Source organism: Urtica dioica, chromosome 3 (genome assembly GCF_054948205.1).
Source record: "Urtica dioica subsp. dioica isolate 48M chromosome 3, U.dioica_male_clone48M_v1_H2, whole genome shotgun sequence".
NCBI lineage: Eukaryota > Viridiplantae > Streptophyta > Magnoliopsida > Rosales > Urticaceae > Urtica > Urtica dioica.
Genome location: NC_142758.1, coordinates 44387205 through 44410435, shown reverse-complemented (window position 1 = coordinate 44410435; position 23231 = coordinate 44387205). Strand labels below are relative to the sequence as shown.

General features: G+C 34.2%; 3 protein-coding genes across 3 annotated transcripts; 2 read left to right on the top strand and 1 right to left on the bottom strand.

Annotated features, from left to right (window-relative positions):
- Positions 1-3795: 3795 nt before the first annotated feature.
- Positions 3796-5708, top strand: LOC149403038 (uncharacterized). The gene is made up of 3 exons (XM_089609337.1): positions 3796-4060; positions 4162-4466; positions 4875-5708. The coding sequence occupies exons 1-3, from the start codon at positions 3877-3879 to the stop codon at positions 5685-5687; spliced, it is 1302 nt and encodes a 433-aa protein (XP_089465463.1). The 5' UTR covers positions 3796-3876; the 3' UTR covers positions 5688-5708.
- Positions 5709-9548: 3840 nt separating this feature from the next.
- Positions 9549-10826, top strand: LOC149403037 (large ribosomal subunit protein eL34). Its single transcript, XM_089609987.1, has 4 exons — positions 9549-9679; positions 9778-9857; positions 10272-10381; positions 10472-10826. The coding sequence occupies exons 1-4, from the start codon at positions 9601-9603 to the stop codon at positions 10563-10565; spliced, it is 363 nt and encodes a 120-aa protein (XP_089466113.1). The 5' UTR covers positions 9549-9600; the 3' UTR covers positions 10566-10826.
- Positions 10827-15816: 4990 nt separating this feature from the next.
- On the bottom strand, positions 15817-20053 carry LOC149403036 (uncharacterized). Its single transcript, XM_089609677.1, has 5 exons — positions 19798-20053; positions 18235-19697; positions 16682-17089; positions 16384-16589; positions 15817-16290 (listed from the first exon to the last, which is right to left on the bottom strand). Exons 1-5 carry the CDS (start codon positions 19947-19949, stop codon positions 16033-16035), a joined length of 2487 nt encoding a protein of 828 aa, XP_089465803.1. The 5' UTR covers positions 19950-20053; the 3' UTR covers positions 15817-16032.
- Positions 20054-23231: the final 3178 nt, after the last annotated feature.

The following is a 23231-nucleotide window of genomic DNA, read 5'->3' as shown; positions in this document are numbered from 1 at the left end:
TTGCAACGGCAAAATGGACGTAAATCTCACGTTGCGATTGAACCACTATAAATCTTGTGTCTTATTCTTTGCATTTGTTTATTTCGTTTTCTCATGCTGAGAGGGATTCGAAGGTGAAATCCCAACAATTAAATACTTAATACAACTAAAATTTATTTTTCTTATACAATAGATTATTCAATAGTAATAAATAATTTTAGTTAAAAATAAATAAAAATCTATTATTTTTTTATATATTAAATGTAATACATATATAACTATTATAATATATATATATATATATAGAGAGAGAGAGAGAGAGAGAGAGAGAGAGAGAGAGAGATTTGTTGTAGTGAATTGATATTAAATTGACTAATTTTGTTACAAGATAACACTGAGTTTAGAACTGATTACTCCAAAACAGAATTATAACTAATCAGTAACTAATTCATATATACTAATAAAGCTATGTGTAAAATCATCATAATATTAACAGAAATAATTATTTGTATATACTATAAAATTATCATTTTAATTATAATAATTATACTTATATGTCTGCGTGTAGCCGTTCAAACATCAATTTAACGCCAGCCGCTAGTTAAACATTATGTCAAAACATCCCATTTAACTTATAAATGAACCGTATTGCATAAACAACTTTAACAAACGGTATGATATATCTATTGCGATTAAAGTTTCAACTGGCGTTATTTACATATTTCTGAATCTCCCTAAAATTAAAGGACGTTGTTCGAGAATAATGTAAAAAAAATCAAGTCAAGTACTTTATAGTTACTCTATTTATTTCTCAGTGATAAATCTAGCATATGACAATACAAAAGGTAATTTAGGATATGATTACTGATTCCATAAAACAAGTCAAATTTTCTTTCGAAGAAAACACAAATTATATTAAGCTCTAGTGGTTCATGTGTAGGATCGTAAGTTCACAAGGAATGACGTGCTTGATAATAAAAATAAGGATATATCACACTTTGTGCAAGAAATATCACGGAATTAATATGAACTTAAGAATATATAAGGTTATGATTTATTTTTGTCAATGTCAACTAATTTCAGATGAAAAATATATAAGTGCTCATTCTAAAAATAATGAAATTGGGTTGAAAATAAGTTAGCGTTAGAATGTATATAATTAAATACATATAAGGTGATAAAATTACTCATCTCAGTTGATTTTATATAGAAACATGGCATTTAACATGATACCGAAGCCAAAACAAGTAGGCCTAGTCCAATAATGACGAATTTAAGTCCAAAATGAACAAACACCAAAAAGCCATCATCTATATTAACAGTCCATCATATAAGTAAAAATAAAGAGAATTAACAAAGTTAGACATAAATCACTTGTCACATTTTTTTATTTTTAATTGATTGTGAGATTGTACCAAAATAAGAAAGACTGTATTATCATAATATATATATATATATATATATATATATATATATATATATATGGAAAATATACATACTTACCATCAATTATATGTAACTTTCTTAGCTATAGACACGATTTGTTGTTTCTATATTTAGGAAAGATTAGCAAAATAATTTTTTTAAAGGAAAAATGGCATGAACTAGCCAATTCAAACTATGGCTTTTGCAAATTAGCCAAAATAGCCACCACTCTCTGCAGACTCTCGATCGCCTCGCCGCCGGGGATTCTGTCGACCGGGAGGACCATCTCGACTTCCATGCGCAGCACCGCGGGGCCCGGCCGCGGGCGGTGGTCGGCCATGTGGCGGGCGGCGGCGACTATCTCGCCGGCGAGGGAGGGCAGGAGCTCCGGCGACGAACCTTTCCAGCGAGGAAGCCCGCCTCGTCGCCGTAGCGTGACGGAGAGTCACGAATCTCCGTCGATCTCCTCGCCTTCGCCGCCGTGACGGAGAGTCCGACGGGAGGTAAGATCTGTGCGATTGCAGTGACTGGAAGGAGGTCTGAGAAGAAGAAGATCGGAGAAGGTCGAGGATTAAATTTTAAGGCTGAATAAAATCTCTGGACTAAATTAATCCTGCCTGGATTAAATTTAATCCTGATATCTTGTCTGGATTAAATTTAATCCTGCCTGGATTAATAATCGCAGCTTGGCTATTTTGCTTATACTTGATAAACTTTGGCTATTTTGCAAATCCTTAAGTTCTATTTGGCCATTTAGCCGCTTGACCCTTTTTTAAATTAATTGATTAGTAACATAGTTAAATTATTATTTTTATTTGCAAAACTACATTGTCAAAAATTTTGACGTTGTCGTAAATAACATTATATATAATCGACTAACCACTTTTAAAAGATTTAATCAACAGTAAAAAAATGTTTATTAAAATTTAGTACTTGCATACTTTTATAAATTGTAACTATTTTACTAATATATTAAAAATTGACTATTTTATAAATCCATATAATTCAGTTGGCCATGCAATTATAACACCCATAAAATAAAGTTGATGGCAGTTTACATAACTGGGTAATAGACTTTTGAAGCAGCTACGTAGATTGGTATTTATACAAATGTCCATTACGTGGCACTATTCTTTTATCGTAAATGGTAGATTTTATAGTTGAAAGGGTTACACTTTCTTTTTCACCGCTCACGTGTAATAATTAATATAGCACATTTATGGAAGAAAAACTATATATATTAAATTTCAAATTAATTTTAAACTTCCTTTCTCTTATTTCCATGAAGAAATAAAATCTTTCCGGCATTTCACCGACCAAACGAAAAAATAATAATGTAAACGATACTCATTGACTTACAGTTCGTAAGAAAGTAATTAATACTAATTATTACTGTTAGAGATCAATGAGTCAACACAAAAATTTTAGTTACCACGTCCCAACGAATTTTATTTTATTTTGGTTCAGTGGTCCAACGAATTTTTTTATTCACTTCAGTAGACTTCAATCACACGTTCGCTCAGTGGTATCTGATCTTCCAAATCTGACTATAAAAATTATATATATTGATTTCTCCGACAAAGTCAGTGGAATAGAAGCTCTGGGGAATGGAATAGAAACGGGATTTTCGGATTTTGAGAAACTTTCATATTTAAGATAATAATTGTTAGCCTTTACCCCTATGTATTTTAATTCAAACCTTGTTGGATGAAAGTTCAGAGTCCACGTTTCCAAATTGTTATTCAAACTTAAGCCGCATTAAATATATATAATTCCCACAAAAGCTTACTTAATTTTGTCCCCATTCACAATGATGATATATATAGCAAAAAAAATATATATAACCCTAATTATTTATACTATATATTTATGGACCTTAAAAATAGGGTCACAATCCCCATGTACAGGAGCGATCGAGCTGGTTTAGTAGTAGCTCATAGGGATTCCTCAATTTGGATATTATTAAACTAATTCAAAAATATCAATACTGCCTTTTCACGTACGAAATTCATAATTAAGATGCTATCGAAAGAAATAATCAGCTTATCTCTCTCCCTCTTGACTTGAGAGATTGGTTTATTGGTATTTGTATTCTCTCTTGTAATTATTAAGAGCTTTTTGGCTCTCAATAATTCGTTGCTTAATAAACCCTCCTCTCTCTCTCTCTCTCTCTCTCTCTCTCTCTCTCTCTCTCTCTCTCTCTCTCTCTCTCTCTCTTAAAACACAGTTCTTAAAGTCACCACAAAAGGCGGCTGATCCTTCGGGGCTCCGAACCCTTCTTGGGAATCATATATTGCCTTCAAATATCAGGCCTTTTTCACTCACCTGATTCTCTGCTCTCTGATATATATCTCCTCTCATAACTTAGGGTTTACTCTCTCTTACACACACACACACACTTGACACTTCTTTCTTCAACGAGAGTTTTAGGGCTTCAGCCATATTCAGATCGATCTAATCATTAGGGCAAACATGGAAGAAAGATGTGAAACCGAGAAAGCCGTGGACGAAGTAATATTGCCGGGTTTCAGGTTTCATCCAACAGACGAAGAGCTCGTTGGATTCTATCTGAAGAGGAAGGTCCAACACAAACCTCTCTCCATTGAGCTCATCAAGCAGCTTGACATCTACAAACACGATCCCTGGGATCTCCCAAGTAAGACTTTTATATGTTTTTTTTTCTTTTTTTATAAATTTCTATATTATTAACTTGCCCTAATATTTTTGTACTACTTTTTTTTTGCATTTTTTTTTTAGAGTTGGCGAGTACGGGTGAGAAGGAGTGGTATTTCTACTGCCCTAGGGACCGGAAGTACCGGAATAGTGCGAGGCCGAACCGGGTCACGGGGGCCGGGTTTTGGAAGGCCACGGGGACGGACCGGCCCATATATTCCTCGGAGGGCACGAAGTGCATCGGGCTCAAGAAGTCTCTTGTGTTCTACAAAGGCCGGGCCGCGAAAGGCGTCAAGACCGATTGGATGATGCACGAGTTTCGCTTGCCCTCTCTCGTCGACCACTCCGCCCCGACTCCCAAGCGTCTCGACAAAAGCTTCCCCGCAAATGTAATTAATAATAATTATACGGAGTTGTTCTTGTGTCCCATTCGGAAGCTAGAAATCTAATTTAGAGGGGGGCTAAATTTTTTATTTTTTTTTAATAATGCATAATAATGAGGTAAATGATTTTTTGTACTCCAATATTTTATTTTAAGGAAAGGGATTAAAGGTATCGTTTTAGATGAGTTTAGCTTTTGAAGATAGGGTTTTGATTTATTTTTTTGGGTTAAAATAATGGTTTATTACAACTAAATGATGATCAGTTTTATTAATTATATTTAAAAAGAAAATCAGGAGACCTTAAGACCATCTAGCTTCGTGCATGTTTGAGGGACCATTCTAATTAATAAAAGAAGTATTAATAACAAGCAAGACTAAATTTCTTTTTGAAACATGTTTTTGATTTTTTTTCAGGACTCATGGGCAATATGTAGGATCTTCAAGAAAGCCAACTCAACAGCTCAAAGAGCCCTATCTCATTCTTGGGTCTCTCCATTTTCACCGGAACCATCTCAACATGACCATCACAACATGACCAATAACCAAGGCATAAATAGCAGCCAGTTCAGCTCGGAGACGATCAGCAATAATGCGCCGTCGCTCATGAGCGCCACCGGTTCGTCGCCGATCCAGTTTTGTTGCAATAGCAATAGTGATCCCCTTGATTTTCCCTCTTACAAACCATACCAAAGTTGTGCCGATATATTCCCTAGCTTGCTCTTTTCGCCTCTAGAGAGTAATGGCTCTGAAAACAATGTTGTTCCTTCCGGGTTCCTCAACATGTCTTCAATCCTCGGAGACGCTCACTTCGGCTCTAACAAAACCACCTCGCATCAACAAGAGGGAATGGACTTGATCGCCGGAATGATATCGCACGAGGAGCGATATTGTAGCGACAACAACGCCTCGGTGATCCCTTTGCCGTACCTCGATCACCATCATCATCAACATGGATTTCAAGGGGCTAGTGGTCTCGGAAATTTCGACCATCAAAATTCCATGATGATCAAGAAATATCTGATCGCGAACGAGATAGCCGCCTCGGATGATCAAGATCAATGGGAAGCGATTCGGTCGTCCCTCGGATTTCCCTTCATGAGTACTAATTTGCCTTTGCCTAGTTTGCCCTTGAGCACGGCTGTGGCAGAGCCGTGGAAGCCGAGCTTGCTGTGGGACACTTCGCCGTGCCCGACCCAAATGTCTAAGAATTTTCCGTCAACAAGATAAAGCGCGGGAGAGCAATGTGAAAATAGCATTAATTTCTTTTTTGGTAGCTTAATTTGTATTAGTTATTGAGTAGTTATTACTTAATTAGCTATGAAGCTAGACTTATATATGTCATTTTAGTTTGGACAATGTTCTACTATTTCCGAGGTTACTAAAGGAGCGTAGTCAATGATTTATATATGATATGTTGACTCTAGTTCGAAAATTTTAAACTTTTTCGTATTTCCATGTTATAATTTACATTCTTTCATGTTTCATTTGTTTAAGCTTGTTCTCACACCCTAAATAGATTAGTACTCCATTTTATAGATCTTGCATCAAGGACTGAATAAACTTCAATCGGCTCATTTTAAATAGCGGCTTAACCTCTTCGGATGTCATGCCATAGATAAAAAAAAAGGGCCTTTATAAAACTTTTAATACATAAATAGAGAATATATTGTAATATTATTTTTTCAAGGTTCTCAAAAATACTAAATATTGTCTCATAAAAAGTTTATATCACTTTGTTTGACCACTTTTATGAAATATTAACAAAATTTTCAGTTGCTCTTTTTTTATCCAAGTTTTCTGCTTTTGTTATTTAATTGGGTTGTTCTCTCTCTCTCTCTCTCTCTCTCTCTCTCTCTCTCTCTCTCTCATGAGACACATCTTATTTACGTTTTATGATAAAAATATATTTCACATACTATAAAAATCAAAATGATGAATATACCCAAAATATATGTACCTTTCAAGATATAACTATTTTCTTAATTTATGGTGGAATTTGAATAGATGATTCAATCACTTGAAACAAGCTAATATCGATACATAGGAGAAAAAAACTTGTTAAACTATAAAACGTTTTTGTTTTAAGGAATAAAATGTTATTAGCTTCTCAGTATGTATTAAAGCTCAATATTTTCAATATTAAACTAAAGAAACATAGATAGTGTGCTGGTCCTTTACTGGTGCACAATCCCAAAAAATGGGCTCGTGCTTTATTTTTGCGAAGGCCCAAAAACTGTTTGCTGTTTATTTTAACCTATATGATGATTTTTGAGGAAATTATTCGAGCCCCTTATTAAAAATTTATGTTTCTACAATACCTAATTTTTCATTCTTATTCTGAGAATATCTCATTTTATTCTGAAAATTAATACATCAATTTTATAGTTTATTTCCGTGTAGTTTACAATCTTATTAAACTCATTCTTTTACCATACATCATTTTACAGTTTCATTTGAATTTTTATGTAGGAAAATTGTCAAAAGTAGGACTAAATTAAGGCCAATTTCCATTTTCTTATTTTTTTCAAATATTTACCAAACTATGACCGGTAAAAAAAAATTCAAATGAGAGATATACAAAATTCTACCTATTATACCATCATACTAATTACCAACCTACAATCTTCTCCAATAAAATCTCTTATTTTTTCTCTTTCTTTCTATTTTCCCGCTCAGCCCATCGAGAAAAATAATTTTTTTTTAATAGTCATAGTTTGGTAAATTTTTGAAAAAAGTAGGAAAATGGAAATGTTCCTTAATTTAGTCCTAGTTAAGGAAATGTCATTTTTTATTAATTGTTTACATTTTCATTAAAATATTGGAAAAATCACCTAAAAATAAAAAACAAAATGAGATATTTATCAAATGTTATAAATTTTGATATATTCACCGAATAACCAACTTTAAATGAAGTATTTGTAGAACTTTATCTTCTTTTTCTTTTGCTGAAATGAGGGCTTTCTTGGTAGGGGCTTTGTCATTGCCCCTCTCGCCCTATTCTTGGGCTTTATCTAAACAAGTAATTTAGTCTGTCCAAATCAGAAATGTTTCATTTTTTTTTTTTATAAAAGAAATGTTTCGTTTTAAAAGTGGCCAAAATTCCAGTCAACTTGGAATCAAAATTATGTTACGATACTGTTTACAATAATTAAAAAAAATCAATTGAAAACAAAAAAGGCTCACATTTTACTTCAACTAATCTGATATTTCTTGAACCGAAACTGGTACAAATCATGTATTTTATTGAACAAAATTGTCGTTTCTCTTTTTGGGCGAATTGGAACAAAATTTTAGCTTGTACTGATTCTGAATGCTCAATCTAACAAATTTTAGTTTATTGTATCATTTTATGTAATTGACTGGCATTCGCATGCACAGAAGTCTCTGTCGACATGTTTAATCTCTTATTTTTCTATAATTTCACGTTAGTATTCTTATGATTTGTGATCATCGAAATTTTAACATTGATCTGAAACAATGTTTGAACCAAAGGTTCAAAATATATTGTTTTCGACGCCGTTTCAAGATTCTTGATTTACGAAAAATTGACTTGCCGATGGAAAATCAAATGAAAAAAATGTGAAAAAAGCAACTGATATACCGTTTTGAATGTCGTTTTTTTTTTTTTTTATGGAAAACTGACAATCAATGGAAAAACGAACGAAAAATACTTTCGTAGGCTATATTAAATATATATATATATATATCTTCTAAGTTTTTAAGATATAGTGCAGTATCCATTATTTTATGATATTTTTTACTTTTTTTATTATATATTTTTAACCTTTGAGTACAATATTAAATTCCCATAAACTCTCCCATTTATACTAAAAAAAATTAGTCCAAGGCCAATAACACATCAGGAATAGAATGAGTTATCTTTATTTATGCAATATGTTTTAAAACTTTTACATTATTGTAATTGTGACCATCAAATTAGCCCACATCCAATGGTGAAGAATATAATGTATTTAAGTGATATAAAAGCATATTTTTGACCTATTTGCTACTTCCCTCAAGTCTTCAACACCAACCGCGGCCAAAATTTTCGTCTTCCGTGCTTTTTCATTTTGTTTGAAACAAAAAGAAGTTCCAAACCGACCTCGACGAAACCCCTCGAATTTCAATGAATTTGTGTTGAAATTATACAGAATCGTGACGAAACGTGAATGCCTTCACCGAACTTCGTGCGATTCTCGCTGGAAATGGCATCGTCCCCGTTGCTGCTTTGGAAGGAAAAAATTTCCTTGAATCTTTCCCTTTTCTCTAGATTTCCACGAAGTGCGACGGAAATGAAGAATCTTTGCTCATTAAATGAAACGAAAACTCTCGATTGTTTTCCAACCGAATGATAAGTCGTTCTCCGAAACCCAAACGACATACGACGATGAAACGACAAAACATGTGTTTGTCGGCTGCCACTCCCCCGGCAGCGGCGGCACCGAAAAATTTGCTTTTCGAACCTTGGTTTGAACTATCCATGAAATTATGTCGACATGTCGATTTTCATGAATATCAGCATTAAAAGAGAAAAATTCATTCATCACTGAAAATCGACATTTCTTATATGCTATAAAATCATTATGATATGACATCCATATATATATATATTTGCAATTTTAATTCGTAATTTTTATTTCTACATGCATAAGGAAAATTTTAGTGAAAAGTTTGGAGAATGATTTTTTTGATAAAATGGCACAGTAGTATACTATCACTAATTTTATGTAATTTAATCATTCACGATTTCTTATTGAATTAATATACCAAATCACTACCTTCGTCATGGGATGAACCACCACATGGTCTTCGAGTCCACCATTTGAGACACCAGAAAGCCACTGCATAAACAGTAAAAAAAGAACCGCAAAAATTAAGGAAATCAAACTGTCTACCATTTGAAATGTCCCTATTTTATGAAATTAAGAAAACAGTCGTTATGGTTGGAATATGTTTGGAAAAACTGCATGTCGGGTAAAAATAAAAATTAAAAAAAAAAGAGTTGGGCCGAGACCCGTTTCAATTTTGGGCTTGTTTGCAAACAAAAATTGGCCCTATGAGAAGAATTACAGCTATTATATATAAAGTATCATAGATAAGCATATTTGTTGTAAAACCCTAAGCGAAAAAGCGAGAGAAAATGGTTCAGCGACTAACATACCGTACAAGGCATAGCTATGCCACCAAATCCAACCAGCACCGAATCGTCAAAACCCCAGGTGAAATTTCTACAGCCATTAATTTTTTAATTTTTATTTTTTTATATTGACGCTGAGGATGTTGATTACTGAATTTTCGATGTCTTCTTTGATTTCAGGAGGAAAGCTTATTTACCAGACGACCAAGAAGAGAGCAAGTGGCCCAAAATGCCCTGTCACTGGCAAGAGAATTCAAGGGGTATTCTATTTTCTTCCATATTCTCAAGATTTTTTTTATTTCCTATATATATGTATACATGGTTACTCTAGCTGAGGTGTAAAGCCTTTGATTTTTCATTTTGTTTTATGCTGATATTGATTTGATTAGAAAATGGGGTATTGTAATTCACTCTTTGATTGAGCATTGTTCAAATATAAAATCTTTTATAATTTAGCTAATATCCAATCACCCCCTGGGCTAAATTTCACAATGCTAATGATTATAGGGTTTTCGTTTGAATTAGTCGTCTAGAACCAAACATGTGATTGAATCACCAAAGTTTGATTGGATTGGGTTTAAATTATAGTTGATTTGTATAATAATTTGATATACAAATCTGCATCAATATTCTAGTCCATTTCTCAATTCTGTTCAAAATTGATTTTCTTGTAGATTCCTCACTTGAGACCCACTGAGTATAAGCGATCGAGATTATCGAGGAACCGTAGGACAGTCAACCGTGCTTACGGTGGAGTTCTTTCTGGTGGTGCTGTGAGGGAAAGGTTAGTTCTTTCATTATTGATCCAAATCAGAATTTTGTTTTGGTTTTTTTATTCTTCGACAATCATTTATGATATCATTGTTTTGCACAGGATCATCCGGGCCTTTCTGGTCGAAGAGCAGAAGATTGTGAAGAAGGTTCTAAAGATTCAGAAGGCAAAGGAAAAGCTATCCACAAAGACCTAGATATTGCAAGTTGGAAATGTAATTTTGGTCCTAAAATGAAATACCCTGCGATTAGAAGAGGTATTTACTCTTTTTATGGGTGGGGTTTAAGTTGTTGTTTCCTATAGGTTCTTCATTCGTCGAAAATCAGCTAATGGTGGGAGTCACATTTAAGTATCTTTTATTTTTGTTTCTCTAATATTAAATCAGTTGTTTTACGGAATAGTCCATGTTTTGTTACATCTTGAAGGAATTGAAAACTGCGATAACTACATTATTGGACATGTTATCTGTTACCAAATGATTTAGCTGACTAGCAAACTCTAATGCAGGTTTTATCATTTTTTTAAAATTAAGAATTGTCTCTGAGTGAAAGCAAAACTAGCAATTTTTTTATCGTCGTGTCTGGGTAGTAGTATTCGAACATTCGTCGTGGAGTAGGACTTGCTAATGACATTTTGGTGGATGAACTAATTTTTGGAGTAAATGTAGACTTTTATATGAACTTCCAACCTTTTAAATGGAATATATAGCCTTAATTTGTCAACTTTAAAACTTGTTGATTTTATCAATAAAATTAACTATTATATTAACGTGCAATCTTTTGTTTAACTAATTTTATTTATTCATTTATTTTATATAAATAAGCTTTAAACATGTGAATTTTTTTTGGTAGAGCTAGAATTAAGCATCTGGATTTGTTATAATACGTTGTGCATCTATTCGAAGATATAAATATTTTTATGAAGAGAATAAATGGTTATGAAATGAGAATATTATATGCAAAGATACCATTTTTCTCGGTTAAATATCACAAATAGTGTATTTTCTTTTGGGCAATTAAGTTAGAAGTTCAATAGCTCATGTCTTTTTAAAAAATAGTCAAATTTTTGTTTTATTAAAACAATAGTCAACCAAATCGAAATTAATTAAATTAGAAAATTTGTCAAAATTAGGAGTGTTTCGAGGGACATTTCCAAATTCTTAATGTTTTCAAAAATTTACCAAAATAAGACTATCCAACTTCCCCTAGTATGTCCACTTTTACGCCCCTCAATACCCAAGTTTTTTTTTTTTTGTTTTTTTCCAATTTTCATCAGAAATCATTTTCACCTCTTCCAACTCAACTCAACCGTCACTTCACTTTATCATTTCTCCATTTCTCTCTCTAATCTACTTTTCCACCTTCACACAAAAATCTACATTTTCTCTCTACTTTTCTTCTCTACTTTTGGGAAGAAATCACCATTTCTCCATCTTTCTACAACGAAACCATCACAAAATTACCAAAAATCCACAGTGAACAACCCAAACAAAAAGTGAATTTTTTTTTTTTTTTTTTTTTTTTTTCCATTTCTCAGGTTATACTTTCGCCATTTTTGTTTATGTAAAACTTTATTTTTAACCCATTTTTGAATCCGACCACCACTCTAAATCTCGTCGGCGGAGATCTTTATTTACATTGTACGTGTCTCCATTTCTCTGAAATGACGAAGACTCGCTTTCCCCCAAAACATGCAATCCCTAAAAACCCGACGAAATCGCAATTGGCAGAATCTTTAGCACGTCGGGTTACAAGTTCTTCGTCGAACAAGCCACCACATGCGATCGGGAAGGTTCAAACAAAGGCTCGGTTTAAGCGCAAGGGTCCAGTCTCAAAGCCACCACTTGGAAAACGTTCCAACCCTACCAAAATTCTTGGTCAACATAGCAATAGAATCATTAACATCATCATTAGTCTGAGAAGATACATGTTCCATATGTTCAGTAATAGAGTGCTTGAGTGTTAATCCTTTGTTCTTCCTTTCAGCTTTGGCAAGAGACATTTCATAGGTCAAGAGAGACCTAATTAGCTCATCACCTTTCACAACTTCGTGTATAGCAGTGACTTTCATGTTGAATCTTTTAAGAATAGATCTCAGAATCTTCCGAACAAGCTTATTATCATTCATAAGAGCACGAAGAGAGAACGACTCGTTGTCACAGATGCACACATTGAATTCAGAATTGGTTTCGTCTTCAACCATATTCATTCCTTTAAACTTGATAGTGAGAAGTTGAAGATGTTGGCCACATACTTTAGAAGTCTCTTTATGAGCAACTTCAAGAATATCTCATGCCTCTTTGGCACTCTTACATGCGTTTATGAACCTGCAAATATTCTTATTAACACTATTATATAACATTAAGAGCACGATAATTACCAAGAGCAGCTTCATCTTCAGTAGGATTCCAATCTTTTTCAGGCTTGTAACAACAATACCTTTAACATCTTTCATAGTGTGAGCAGTCCAGTCAGTGGACGATTGATAATCCCTCATTCTTTGGTATTATCCATCTCAAACAGAAAAGGTCAACAAGACAAGGAAACCACTCAAAAGTTTGAGTGCCCGCTCTGATACCAATTGAAATTATGTTTAGGCAGTGTCAAGATGTCGCACACAATGTAGAGTCAATGTATGCGACAGCCTGAACTGGTATAATAGACGGATAAATAAATAGACAGTGCGTAAACGAAATAACATAACATGTGGTAACCCAGTTCGGTGCAACGTCACTTACTCTAAGAGAGTCTGTGTCCAAGTGGAAAAAGAACTTCACTATATGAAAAGTAGTACAAATACAATGATGGACTTATATGAACAATCTCTGCTTCAATGCCATTTACCTAATACTACTCGTGAATTTCAAATCAGGTTCCCCCTAAATCTAAGCTCCCCTCACTTCCACTCTCAAACATTCTCTCGTGTGTTGGGTAGATCTCAATATCAACACACGTGAACAAGCAATCATTGCAATTACAACACCCACAATAATTCTCCAACACTCAATAGATCAGAAAATGTGTTTAGAGAATTACACAACATTCATCAAACAAATAGTTTTCCTGTTCGCCAATCGTGCACGCCTAGAAACCCCAAAAGTAAGAATGAATGCCTCGGAGCTACTAAGAGTGAAGGGCACAATTTTTATAGTAGCAAACATCTCTAGAAGTCAATCTAGGGTTTCCTTACCCAAACAAGCGCAATTGTGGTATTCTCGTGTGTTGGGTTTAAGTCTTTGAATTTTCGAAATTGACTACTCGTAGAGTTGAATATTGAAATCTGGAAACTTGTGGTATTTTTGTGACTCGTGCTGGTTCGATTGTGTGCTTCTGTGTTTGACGAGTTTAAGTGACTTTAAATTGAATTTTGGATTTGATAGATTGATTTGAGGAATTAATGATTATTCTCGTTGGATTAGGATTTGTGTTTCAGATTAATTGTCTTTTTATGTTGTTAGACGAATTTTGGTGATTTTAAACTTCAGAATCACCAAAATTTTGAATGGAAAATTGACACACCGACGAAAAATTGTACAGAAAAATGTGGAAAATGACAAATGAATTTCTGTTTTCAACTGCCGCTTTTGATGGAAAACCGAACAGAAATAATGTTGCCTAATATATTAAAAATATAATGCATAATTATATATATATATATATATATGTATCTTTTGAATTTTTAAACTTGAAAAATATATTCTATTCAACATCTATAGATTTAGTAAGGATTTATATGTATTGGTGTTTATTTTTCTGTTGGGAGTAATATATATCATAATGTTTTGGGTTTAATATCTATAATAATTTTTATAGGTTTAATTGTAAAACTGAAAGTTTCATTTGTCGTTCAATTGTTTGATTTATGCTTTTATGGTGGGTTAATATTAAAAATAAAATCAATTACTTTTATTTAGTTATTTATATTTGCTCTTATTTATAGGCTTGAGTACATATTTTGGTATGTTACAACTTGTAACTGGTATTTAAAGCTAAAAATTCGGTTAACAACAAAAAAATTAATTAAAATAAAAGCAAAGCCTTAATATATCTAAGTCTCTCCAAAACACACTCTCGCAAGCAGACAATGGACACACCAATAACAAAAAAGAAAGTTTTAAATGTTGACAGTAAAGAGATAAAAGACATCTCTCTCTCTCTCTCTCTCTCTCTCTCTCTATCTCTCTTCTTCTTCTTCTTCTTCTTCTTCTTCTTCTTCTTCTTCTTCTTCTTCTTCTTCTTCTTCTTCCACAACCATATTTTTTTTTCCAAAAAACTAAGATTTAAAGTTCAACCATATTTTTTTTTCCAAAAAACTAAGATTCAAAGTTCAAACTTAATAAACAACATTTAGAATTATAAAACGGCATCTTCGTTGGCCATTCACGTATTGGAGCGAAACAGCGCGCTTTTTCGACGAATGTCAAACGACATTCCACAAAGAAACGACATATCTCTCTCTTTCTGACACATTGAGAGGATAAATGAGAAAAAAAAGAAAAAATAGAGAGTTTTAAATGCTGACAACAAAGAGATCTCTCTCTCTCTCTCTCTCTCTCTCTCTCTCTCTCTCTCTCTCTCTCTCTCTCTCTCTCTTCTTCTTCTTCTTCTTCTACGATTATTTTTTTTACAAAAAACTAAGATATAAAGTTAAACTTAAAAAATACCATTCAGAAATGAAAAACAGCATCTTCGTCGGCCGCTCACGTTTTGGAGCGAAACAGCGCGCCGTTTCGACGAATGTGGAACGACATTCCACGAAGAAACGATAGACAACGTCTTCTTCGGCCACTCACGTCTCGGCAGCGGCGCCGCCGCCGAATTTCGTCGACATTTAGAACCTTGTTCTGAAGTAATTGGTTATCTCCTGTCACACAGTACAGAGAGGGTTCGGAGCTGAAGCTTCTAGGCAAAGCATTGTAACTCGTGATATGGAGATTCTATTTTGATGATGTTTTGGCTCGAGTTTAATATTGAAGAAACAGGAAATTTCTCTTAGATTGTATTCGGATTTATTTGTTGAGCTAGTTGAGAAACTTGGAATTGTTGTGAGAATTTGGAATTATAATTTGAATTGATTTGATGATTGATTCTCGGTTTTGGTCCGAGCTTATGTGTTGTGAAAATTGAAAATTTTCCTCGGAATGTTATTTTCGTGTCTTATCTTCGTTTGATCCAAATTTGTGAATTCCGTTGCGAATTTAATTAAGCGTTGATTTATCGAAATATGGCACGAGGTTAGAAGCAGTTTAACGGATTAGCGGGTTCATGGTGTTAGTGAACGTTCGGATTTACGGTGTTAGTTAACCATGTTGACGAGTTCATAATAATGAATGTATTCAATTAACAAACAACCTTGGTGCTCACGTCGCATGAAATGAACACGTGGATATACTAGTCAAACCCAACAATGAGTATCATGTGAGACATCTTTCCCTTCAAATAAAAAAAAAAAAAAAAAAACACTTGTAATTAATTGTTTGGCCTGAAATTGGGGCGGATTTCGAAACTTTGGAAGCCGCGAACTTTTTCTGATCAAGATGCCATTGGTTTTTATGTCCAACCCAAGCGCGTTTTTACTTTTATTTTTCAACTTTCTATAAGTTACATCGGTCGAAAAAAAAAAAAAATCTAGCAACGTCCTCAGTATGTCATGTATGTGTTGGTTCAACATGGAAAAAGCAAAAAGGAAGTTTCCAAGTGAATTTTTTTGTTAAGAAAGGTGATTTGGTTAAGCTTGTGTTGACACCAAACTAAGTGATCTCTACGCAATCTTGACATACCCAACACTCTTGAAACCAATCTCAGCTCAACCAGAGCCAATAGCAATTCATGCCCTTCGATCCCACTTTGCCCTTGCTTCTTCTGTAGCTTCTTCACCACGCAATTCCCACTTCTCTCTATGTCTTTTACCTTCCTCTCCTTCTGTTAAAACACATCGATCGAATTGGCTATCAAACACGGTGGGTTAAAAATGTAAATTGCTTATTATGAAGATTTTGAAGGCGAAAATAAAACCTTGTGAAACTCTTTTCTGATGTCCATCAGAAGCTTCGAGTCACCAGGCTCGATCGCGCTGTGCTGGGAATCTATGCTCTTCGCGTCTTTCCGTACGAATTCCCAGAACGTTAACATCGAATCCAAAATGATTTTTTCCAAATTTTCGCAAGAAACAAACTCTTCTTTCTCATCCACAACGTACTGCTTGTCCTTCACGGAATCATCTAAAAGCAATTCGGTTACAAGGATTTTATCGACACGGCGAGCAACGAATAGAAAAATAAACGACAAGTAAAAAAAAAAGCGTCGTTTTTACCTCTGATCATCGGGACTTGAATGAGACTACGAAGAATGCATCGATTCTTGACGTAGTTCTGGACTCTGGGCCCACGATACGACTCGTCCTCGACAAACCTGTGGACGAGAACTTGGAAGAGCTGAAACTCGGATGCCACGTGGCGGAATAAACGACGTGGTACTTGACCGTTGTCGTTTTGGAGCAAGTCTCGGAGTTTTCCATGTTGCCACCGGAGGATCTCCCAGGACAGGCACACTTGTCCCACGTAGACAGACTCGAAGTCGTTTTGCAATTTTGCGTCGTTTTTTTTAGCAAACGATGTGTCGTTTTGTCTGTGGCCTATGCGCGGTAAGAAGCTCTTGGCCATCATCGTAGGCTTTTGTTTTGGCAGCGTTGACTTGGATTGGTCTTTCAATTGCAAAAAACCTGACCACACAAAATCATTTCTTCGTTAATCAAATTTTACTTTAAAAAAAATATGAAATTAATTAAATTTTACTTTTTTGGTCATACGAAGAGAAAAAAAAAACATAAAATTATTGTTAGGGTCAGAGATATATAAATAAAAGATTGTATTGAGGCCCACAAATCCATCACTGATCATACATCTATAATTTGATTGAGAATCTATTTTTTTTTTTGTAAGAGTAAGTAAGATATTGTAGAAAAAGCAGGTACATGAAACGTAGTGCATTTCACACGTTAGATTTGATTACTTTTCTGTACTTTTATTAGCGCAAGTAAAGGGAGAAAAAAAGTATATATGTATGTAAATAAATAAACTTTGCTTCAAAAGATGGTTTATATTATCGTCGATTTTAATCAGTGTGCAAGAACTTTTGGTTGTGTTTGGTAGTTAACTCAAAAAGTTTTTTGTTTTCTGTTTTCTAATTTTTGTAGTTGTATTGAAAAACTGTTTTGTAGTTGTTTTCAAAAAGATGTTTGGTACAGTTTTCATTTTTGTTTTTGAGAAAGTGAAAAAACTGAAAAAAGTGTTTGGTATAGTTTTCATTTTTGTTTTTGAAAGAATGAAAAGAGAAGATGAGGAGAAAAATGAGAGAAGAGAAGAATTTTTTTTTCAAAAACACATTTTATTTGTTTTCAGTTTTCTTTACTTTTTTCCAAAACAACTTCAAAATTTTTTGAAATTTTTTTCCAAAAACACCTAACCAAACATGTTTTCAATTTTGGTTTTCAATTTTTTCAACCCAAAAATTAGAAAACAGTTTTTGAGTGAAGAAACAAACATGGCCTTTGTTTTTCTGTGGGTATGTGTATGGCAACAAATTGTGTAGATCCCACTCTAAATCTAACAAAAAATAATTGTCAAAAATCTGAAATTCCGAAAAAGAAGAAAAAAAAAATTGTACGGAGCTCGATTATAATATGCTAAAAACACCTAGCGAGAATAAGTAAAACACGCAAATTAAAAATAAAAACATCAAAAAAAAAAAGCTGGAAAAATTTTAACTTTATTATTTAAATTTCTAAGAACCCGGCAACTTAATAATTTCTTCAAAATCAAGTTAACCATACAAAAAAAAAAAAAAAAAGGAATTTGAAAAACATACCAAGGGCATGCATGGTTTGGTTATTCAAGATGTCAAGTTTCCTCATCCTATCCGCATAAATCTTGTACACTTTTTGGAGCTCCTCGATTCTCTCCTTGTAACCGAACTTGAATTCGATCTTCACCGGCCTCAATTTCACGAGCCCTTCCTCGGGCGATGAATCTTCGTCCTCGCCCGATTCCTCCAAAATTGTCGATAATCCCCCGGCTCTCGCCCTCTTGAGCTCCAACTTCAGTTGCTCTATCACGTCCTCGTGTTCCCACTCGAATTCGCCTATTTTTTGCTCCTCTTTTTTCTCTCTACCCCAAAATTCGGCGCAACTAGTCTTCAGTTTTATTTCCGCGCACTTTTCTTGGAATTCCATATCTTGTTTCGAAACGCTTATACGCGGCTTTTCCTCTTGAACGACGTGTTGGTCGCCGGTGTGATGATTATTTTTTATCGGATTAGAGTCGTCGATTTTCGAAGGCGAATCGCGATTACCAATCTCGACAACCTCTCCTTCGATGCTCGAAGCATTGCTCTCCTTTTCGATCGCGGCCTCTTTGGAGCCCGAAGACGAGTCTTCAACGACGCCAAAGTCATCTTGATTATTTTCAAATGGATGCGAATCGTCGATTTTCGAAGGTGAATCGCGATTACCAATCTCGATGATCTCATCTTCTTCGATATTCGGAGTTTCTCTCTCCTTCTCGACGATACCGATATCCTCTATTTCGTCTCGCTCTTGGGGTTCGACCGTGAGCTCATTGGAACCCGAAAACGAGCCCTCGACGATGCCAAAGACGTCGATCATCACCGCGTCGATTTCCGAAGTCGAATCGCGATTACCGCTCTCGAGAACCTTTCTTTCGAAACTCGAAGCTCCGCTCACCTTTTCGACGGCACCGAAATCCTCTGTTTCGTCTTCTTCTCGTGGTTTGATTACAAGCTCTTTCGGGCCCGAAACTGAGTCGTCGATTTCAAAAGAGGAATTGCGATTACCGATCTCGGCAGCCTCTTCTTCGATCCCAGATACGGACTCCTTTTCGATCACAAACTCTTCCGAACCTGAAAACGAGTCATCACTCATCACCATGTCCTTGTTTCTCCCAGAAAAGAACTCAAACTTGCTCTTCCAATACTCTTCTTCTTCTGCTTCGAATACCTCGCTCTCCATCGCCGGCGAAGCAAAGCCCTCGTCCACGTCCGAACTCACCGCCATGGCCGTTTCAGGGAATTCTTCGGACCCCAAATACAGCTCTCTGACCGTGAAACTCACGGCCTTTGGTTCCTCGATGAAACCATTGATGTCCTTCACAGCGAACACCTCGTACTTTTTAGCACTGCTTGAGAATAATATTGAAGAGCGTGTCTCTGAATCATCACAATCTTTACCCTCTTTGTCTTCTCTTTTAGTTTCACCATTACCAACGATTCGATCATCAATCCTCTGACTCTTCTGATCGTTTTTCTCCAGCAATCTAAAAAGAAACAAATAAAAAGGAAAAATATATAGTCCATATAATATAAATATATATATATATATATATATATATATATAAACTCTGATATATTTCATACCTGATAAGATATCTGGTAATGAAGCAAATAACATGAAACAGAAAACGCCAAAGAAATCCCAAAAGAGAGCTTAAAACAGAAACCATGTTGACATAAGAAACCATGTCTAAAAGACGTTTATGAATCAGATAAAACTGGATTTTGGTACCCATAACAATTATACTTTTGAGTTTCTGTTTTTTCTTTCTTTCTTGTTTTTACATTTCTAAGCAAAGTTTTTTGAGAGGCCTGTGAAAGAGGGGAGAGAGAGAAGAAAATGGAGGGCTTTCATTAGAGTCTCTTTTATTAATTTATTTTGGTATAAATTTTGCGATTGGGAAAGTGGACATTCCACTTGTAATACAGTACAGAGACAACGAAATATGTGGACGGTCACGCGAGATTGAGGGACGTTATTAATTCAATTAATTTGTGCAACCATGGAATTATATTGATGATGAAATTATATACGTATCATAAGGAAATTAAAGAAAGCAACCCGTGATAAATACGAATATTTATGAAATTCCACCCATGGAAATGGATTTGATTCATTTGAAAGACAATTATTTTTTACTTTCTTTTTCTTTTATTGGCCTACGCAACTAGTGAGTGAGGGTTTGTGAGACGAATATTCTATTCTTTAGAATACAGGCTGACACGTTCACGTATTGATGTTTGGAAAAGTCAAAGTATCGTTGAAAAATCTTGATTTTAAAGCTGACTATTCTTATGCAATTAAAGCGAAACAAGTAAGAATTTCGATTAAACACACTATTTAGTTTAAAGAAAAAAATAGTTTCATCTTTTACTTTTATTTACTTTGTGAAATAAAATAATACAACAGACTACAGAGTGCTATAGATTATATATAAACTTTTTTAAAATTTGGTTATTCAAATCTTATGAAGAATAGACGGACTGAATAATTAGTTTTGTTGCACTTGTTCTCTCTCTCAAAAATCAAAAGTTTGGGCTTTCGATCTTTGGTGTCACCTCCTCCTCTGTGTGATAGAAAAATTTCGATGATCTCAACTAATAAAAGACTCTCGACCTATAAGAAGATAATTTTTATTTATTATTATTTTTTTTTTCATGTTTTGCTTTATGTTTTTATTATGTTTCAATAATTTAGACTTATAATATTTGACTTTTGTACCGCTCGATTTTTAATCGGGGTGATTTGAATTTTTCTTCAGACCTGAATCTCGTATCTAAGATATTTGGGAAAGACTCCTAAACCCGCAATCTGCAACAAGCGAAGATCGGCGTTTCCGCTCGCGATTCGTATAGTAATCCGATAATGACTGCTAACCTGCATAAGTGGGTAACACACATGTTATTTTGTTGTATTTATGATTGTTTGTACTCCATTTTTCATCTTCTTCTTGTAGAAGTTTTTGAATTTTCTTTGAGTTAATTTTATAATCTAAGTCTTTGGCTTTTATCAATATATTCATTTGAGTAGCTCTTTATAAAAATAAGAAAGTGAAAGAATATGTTTTTTTAACAGTTTTTTTTTACCGATTTATTATTATTATTTTTTTTTTTATCAAATGGCTCTTCACAAGAATATATTTACTAAGTTTATGTTTTGAGGAGTGACAAATCTAATTGATATGATAAATTCTAATATTTGATTATTTAAACCTATTAAAGACGGGCAGTAATTTAAAAAAAAAAAAACAAAATTAGTCCAATATCGTTTTTATTGCACATATCTGCTTTTAAAATTGTCCTTTTCTTATTTGCTATTTTACTTAAAATTAATTTGGTCACTAATAGAAATCCTACACATCCTCCGTGTGAAGTCCATAATTTATATCAATTCTGGCCCATCATGTGGATTTTATTTATTTATTATGACTTCGTTAGACCAGTTATATGTATTTCTATTGTTGTAATATAAATATCTATGTAAAACGAATGATTTTAGGGTCGGTGTATTAAAGCAGTCCCTACTAATCTTGTAGTTGAATTGTCATGGAAATCTTGAATATTCTAGAAAATAAAACTATTGAACTAATTAACCAATTGTTTTGTTTTCAACGGCGTCAAAAATCGCCCTTAGACTAATTAATCGGAACAAAATAAATTATGTCGGCACCAATGTTCCTTGTTATCGCACCCATTCTCAATGGCTGCAGTATTTTCTTCGCCAACATACATAGACTCTCTAAATCTACGGTCACCAATCTTTGTGACATTTCAATTTATACTCCAACGTCGCAATCGTTGAACACATTTGTTTATATACATTAGAGACGAGCTTTATAGGCTATGCCGTTTCTCATGCATGACTTCAGCAACGGAAAATGTCGCGGTTGAAGCCCAAAAAAATTGCGGCTAAGTTAACTTCAGCCGCAATTTCAGTCGTGACAAAAATTGTGGCTTAAGTTACATTTTGTTGTAATGCACACATCTCAAGATTTCCGATACACCATCCATCTCAAAGTAACTTGAGCGTTAGAGTGGTTATCAAGGATAGTCACACATCGACTGAGTATTACGATCCTGGGCTCTTTATAAGGCTTGTGGGTTACTCTTCTAATTACTAAGCTTGGTTTTAGATGGAACCCCACACCTTTAAGATGGTATCAGAGCGGACCCCATTCTCGGTTGTGGGCTACCTGATCGGGCCTATACTTCACGCTTCCGGTGCCTGTGCCAATGTGTGCCTGAAACGCCACACCTTTAAGATAGTATCAGAGCAAGCAAGGTTAAAGGTGTGGGGTTTGTAGTTCGCAACTTTATAGTTTTGTACACGTGACACCTTTATAGTTTTATCTGAGGCCTTTGTAGTTCGCAACTTTATAGTTTTATACACGTGATGGATAACACCAATATGCTGTCCATGAGACGAGGAGAGCGAGCTTAAGAACTAATTTTCCTTCACATGTGCGTAAGTGTGGTTCCTAGGGTTCATATATAGTCTTATGCTTCCGTGTGGTATATTTAATGTTGATTGGTATTTTATACTCCATCGTCGTTGCACGAAATCGAGCATTTTATGTTGAATTTTAATATTGAATATATAATATTGAAACTATTGCTTTAATTAATTGACAAAATATCACATTATTTCACTCCTATAAACTATGTCCAATTATCATATTTAGGAAAATGATAGTAGGTTTTTCTAAGGTCATCTGAGGCGTGTAAATAGACCTCATTAGCATGCTTTCAAAGTATTTCGTAATATAGAAGAAGAAAAATTCATAAAACAAAACAAAAGAGACAGATGGGGACTAGTTTATTAGTAAAAATAAGCTTCGGGTTATATTTTTCAACTTCATCCTTTGACGTTTCCCAAAATTTTGCACACGTTCTTTCTATTAAAAATTAATAGATGTAATAAAAAAAAATATATCAATAGATGAAGAGACAAGTTTCATATAATTATTTTAAAAGAACAAGGCAAATATCACCAATCTGTTAAATATTATGATGCCGGC

Coding starts and splice junctions, on each gene's coding strand:
- LOC149403037 (XM_089609987.1), top strand. CDS start 9,601: ATGGTTCAGCGACTAACATACCGTACAAGGCATAGCTATGCCACCAAA. Junction 9,858..10,271: donor CTGGCAAGAGAATTCAAGGG/GTATTCTATTTT, acceptor ATTTTCTTGTAG/ATTCCTCACTTGAGACCCAC. Junction 10,382..10,471: donor GGTGGTGCTGTGAGGGAAAG/GTTAGTTCTTTC, acceptor TGTTTTGCACAG/GATCATCCGGGCCTTTCTGG.
- LOC149403038 (XM_089609337.1), top strand. CDS start 3,877: ATGGAAGAAAGATGTGAAACCGAGAAAGCCGTGGACGAAGTAATATTG. Junction 4,061..4,161: donor CGATCCCTGGGATCTCCCAA/GTAAGACTTTTA, acceptor TTTTTTTTTTAG/AGTTGGCGAGTACGGGTGAG. Junction 4,467..4,874: donor ACAAAAGCTTCCCCGCAAAT/GTAATTAATAAT, acceptor ATTTTTTTTCAG/GACTCATGGGCAATATGTAG.
- LOC149403036 (XM_089609677.1), bottom strand. CDS start 19,949: ATGGGTACCAAAATCCAGTTTTATCTGATTCATAAACGTCTTTTAGAC. Junction 19,698..19,797: donor ATTACCAGATATCTTATCAG/GTATGAAATATA, acceptor GTTTCTTTTTAG/ATTGCTGGAGAAAAACGATC. Junction 16,291..16,383: donor TCAGAAAAGAGTTTCACAAG/GTTTTATTTTCG, acceptor GTGTTTTAACAG/AAGGAGAGGAAGGTAAAAGA.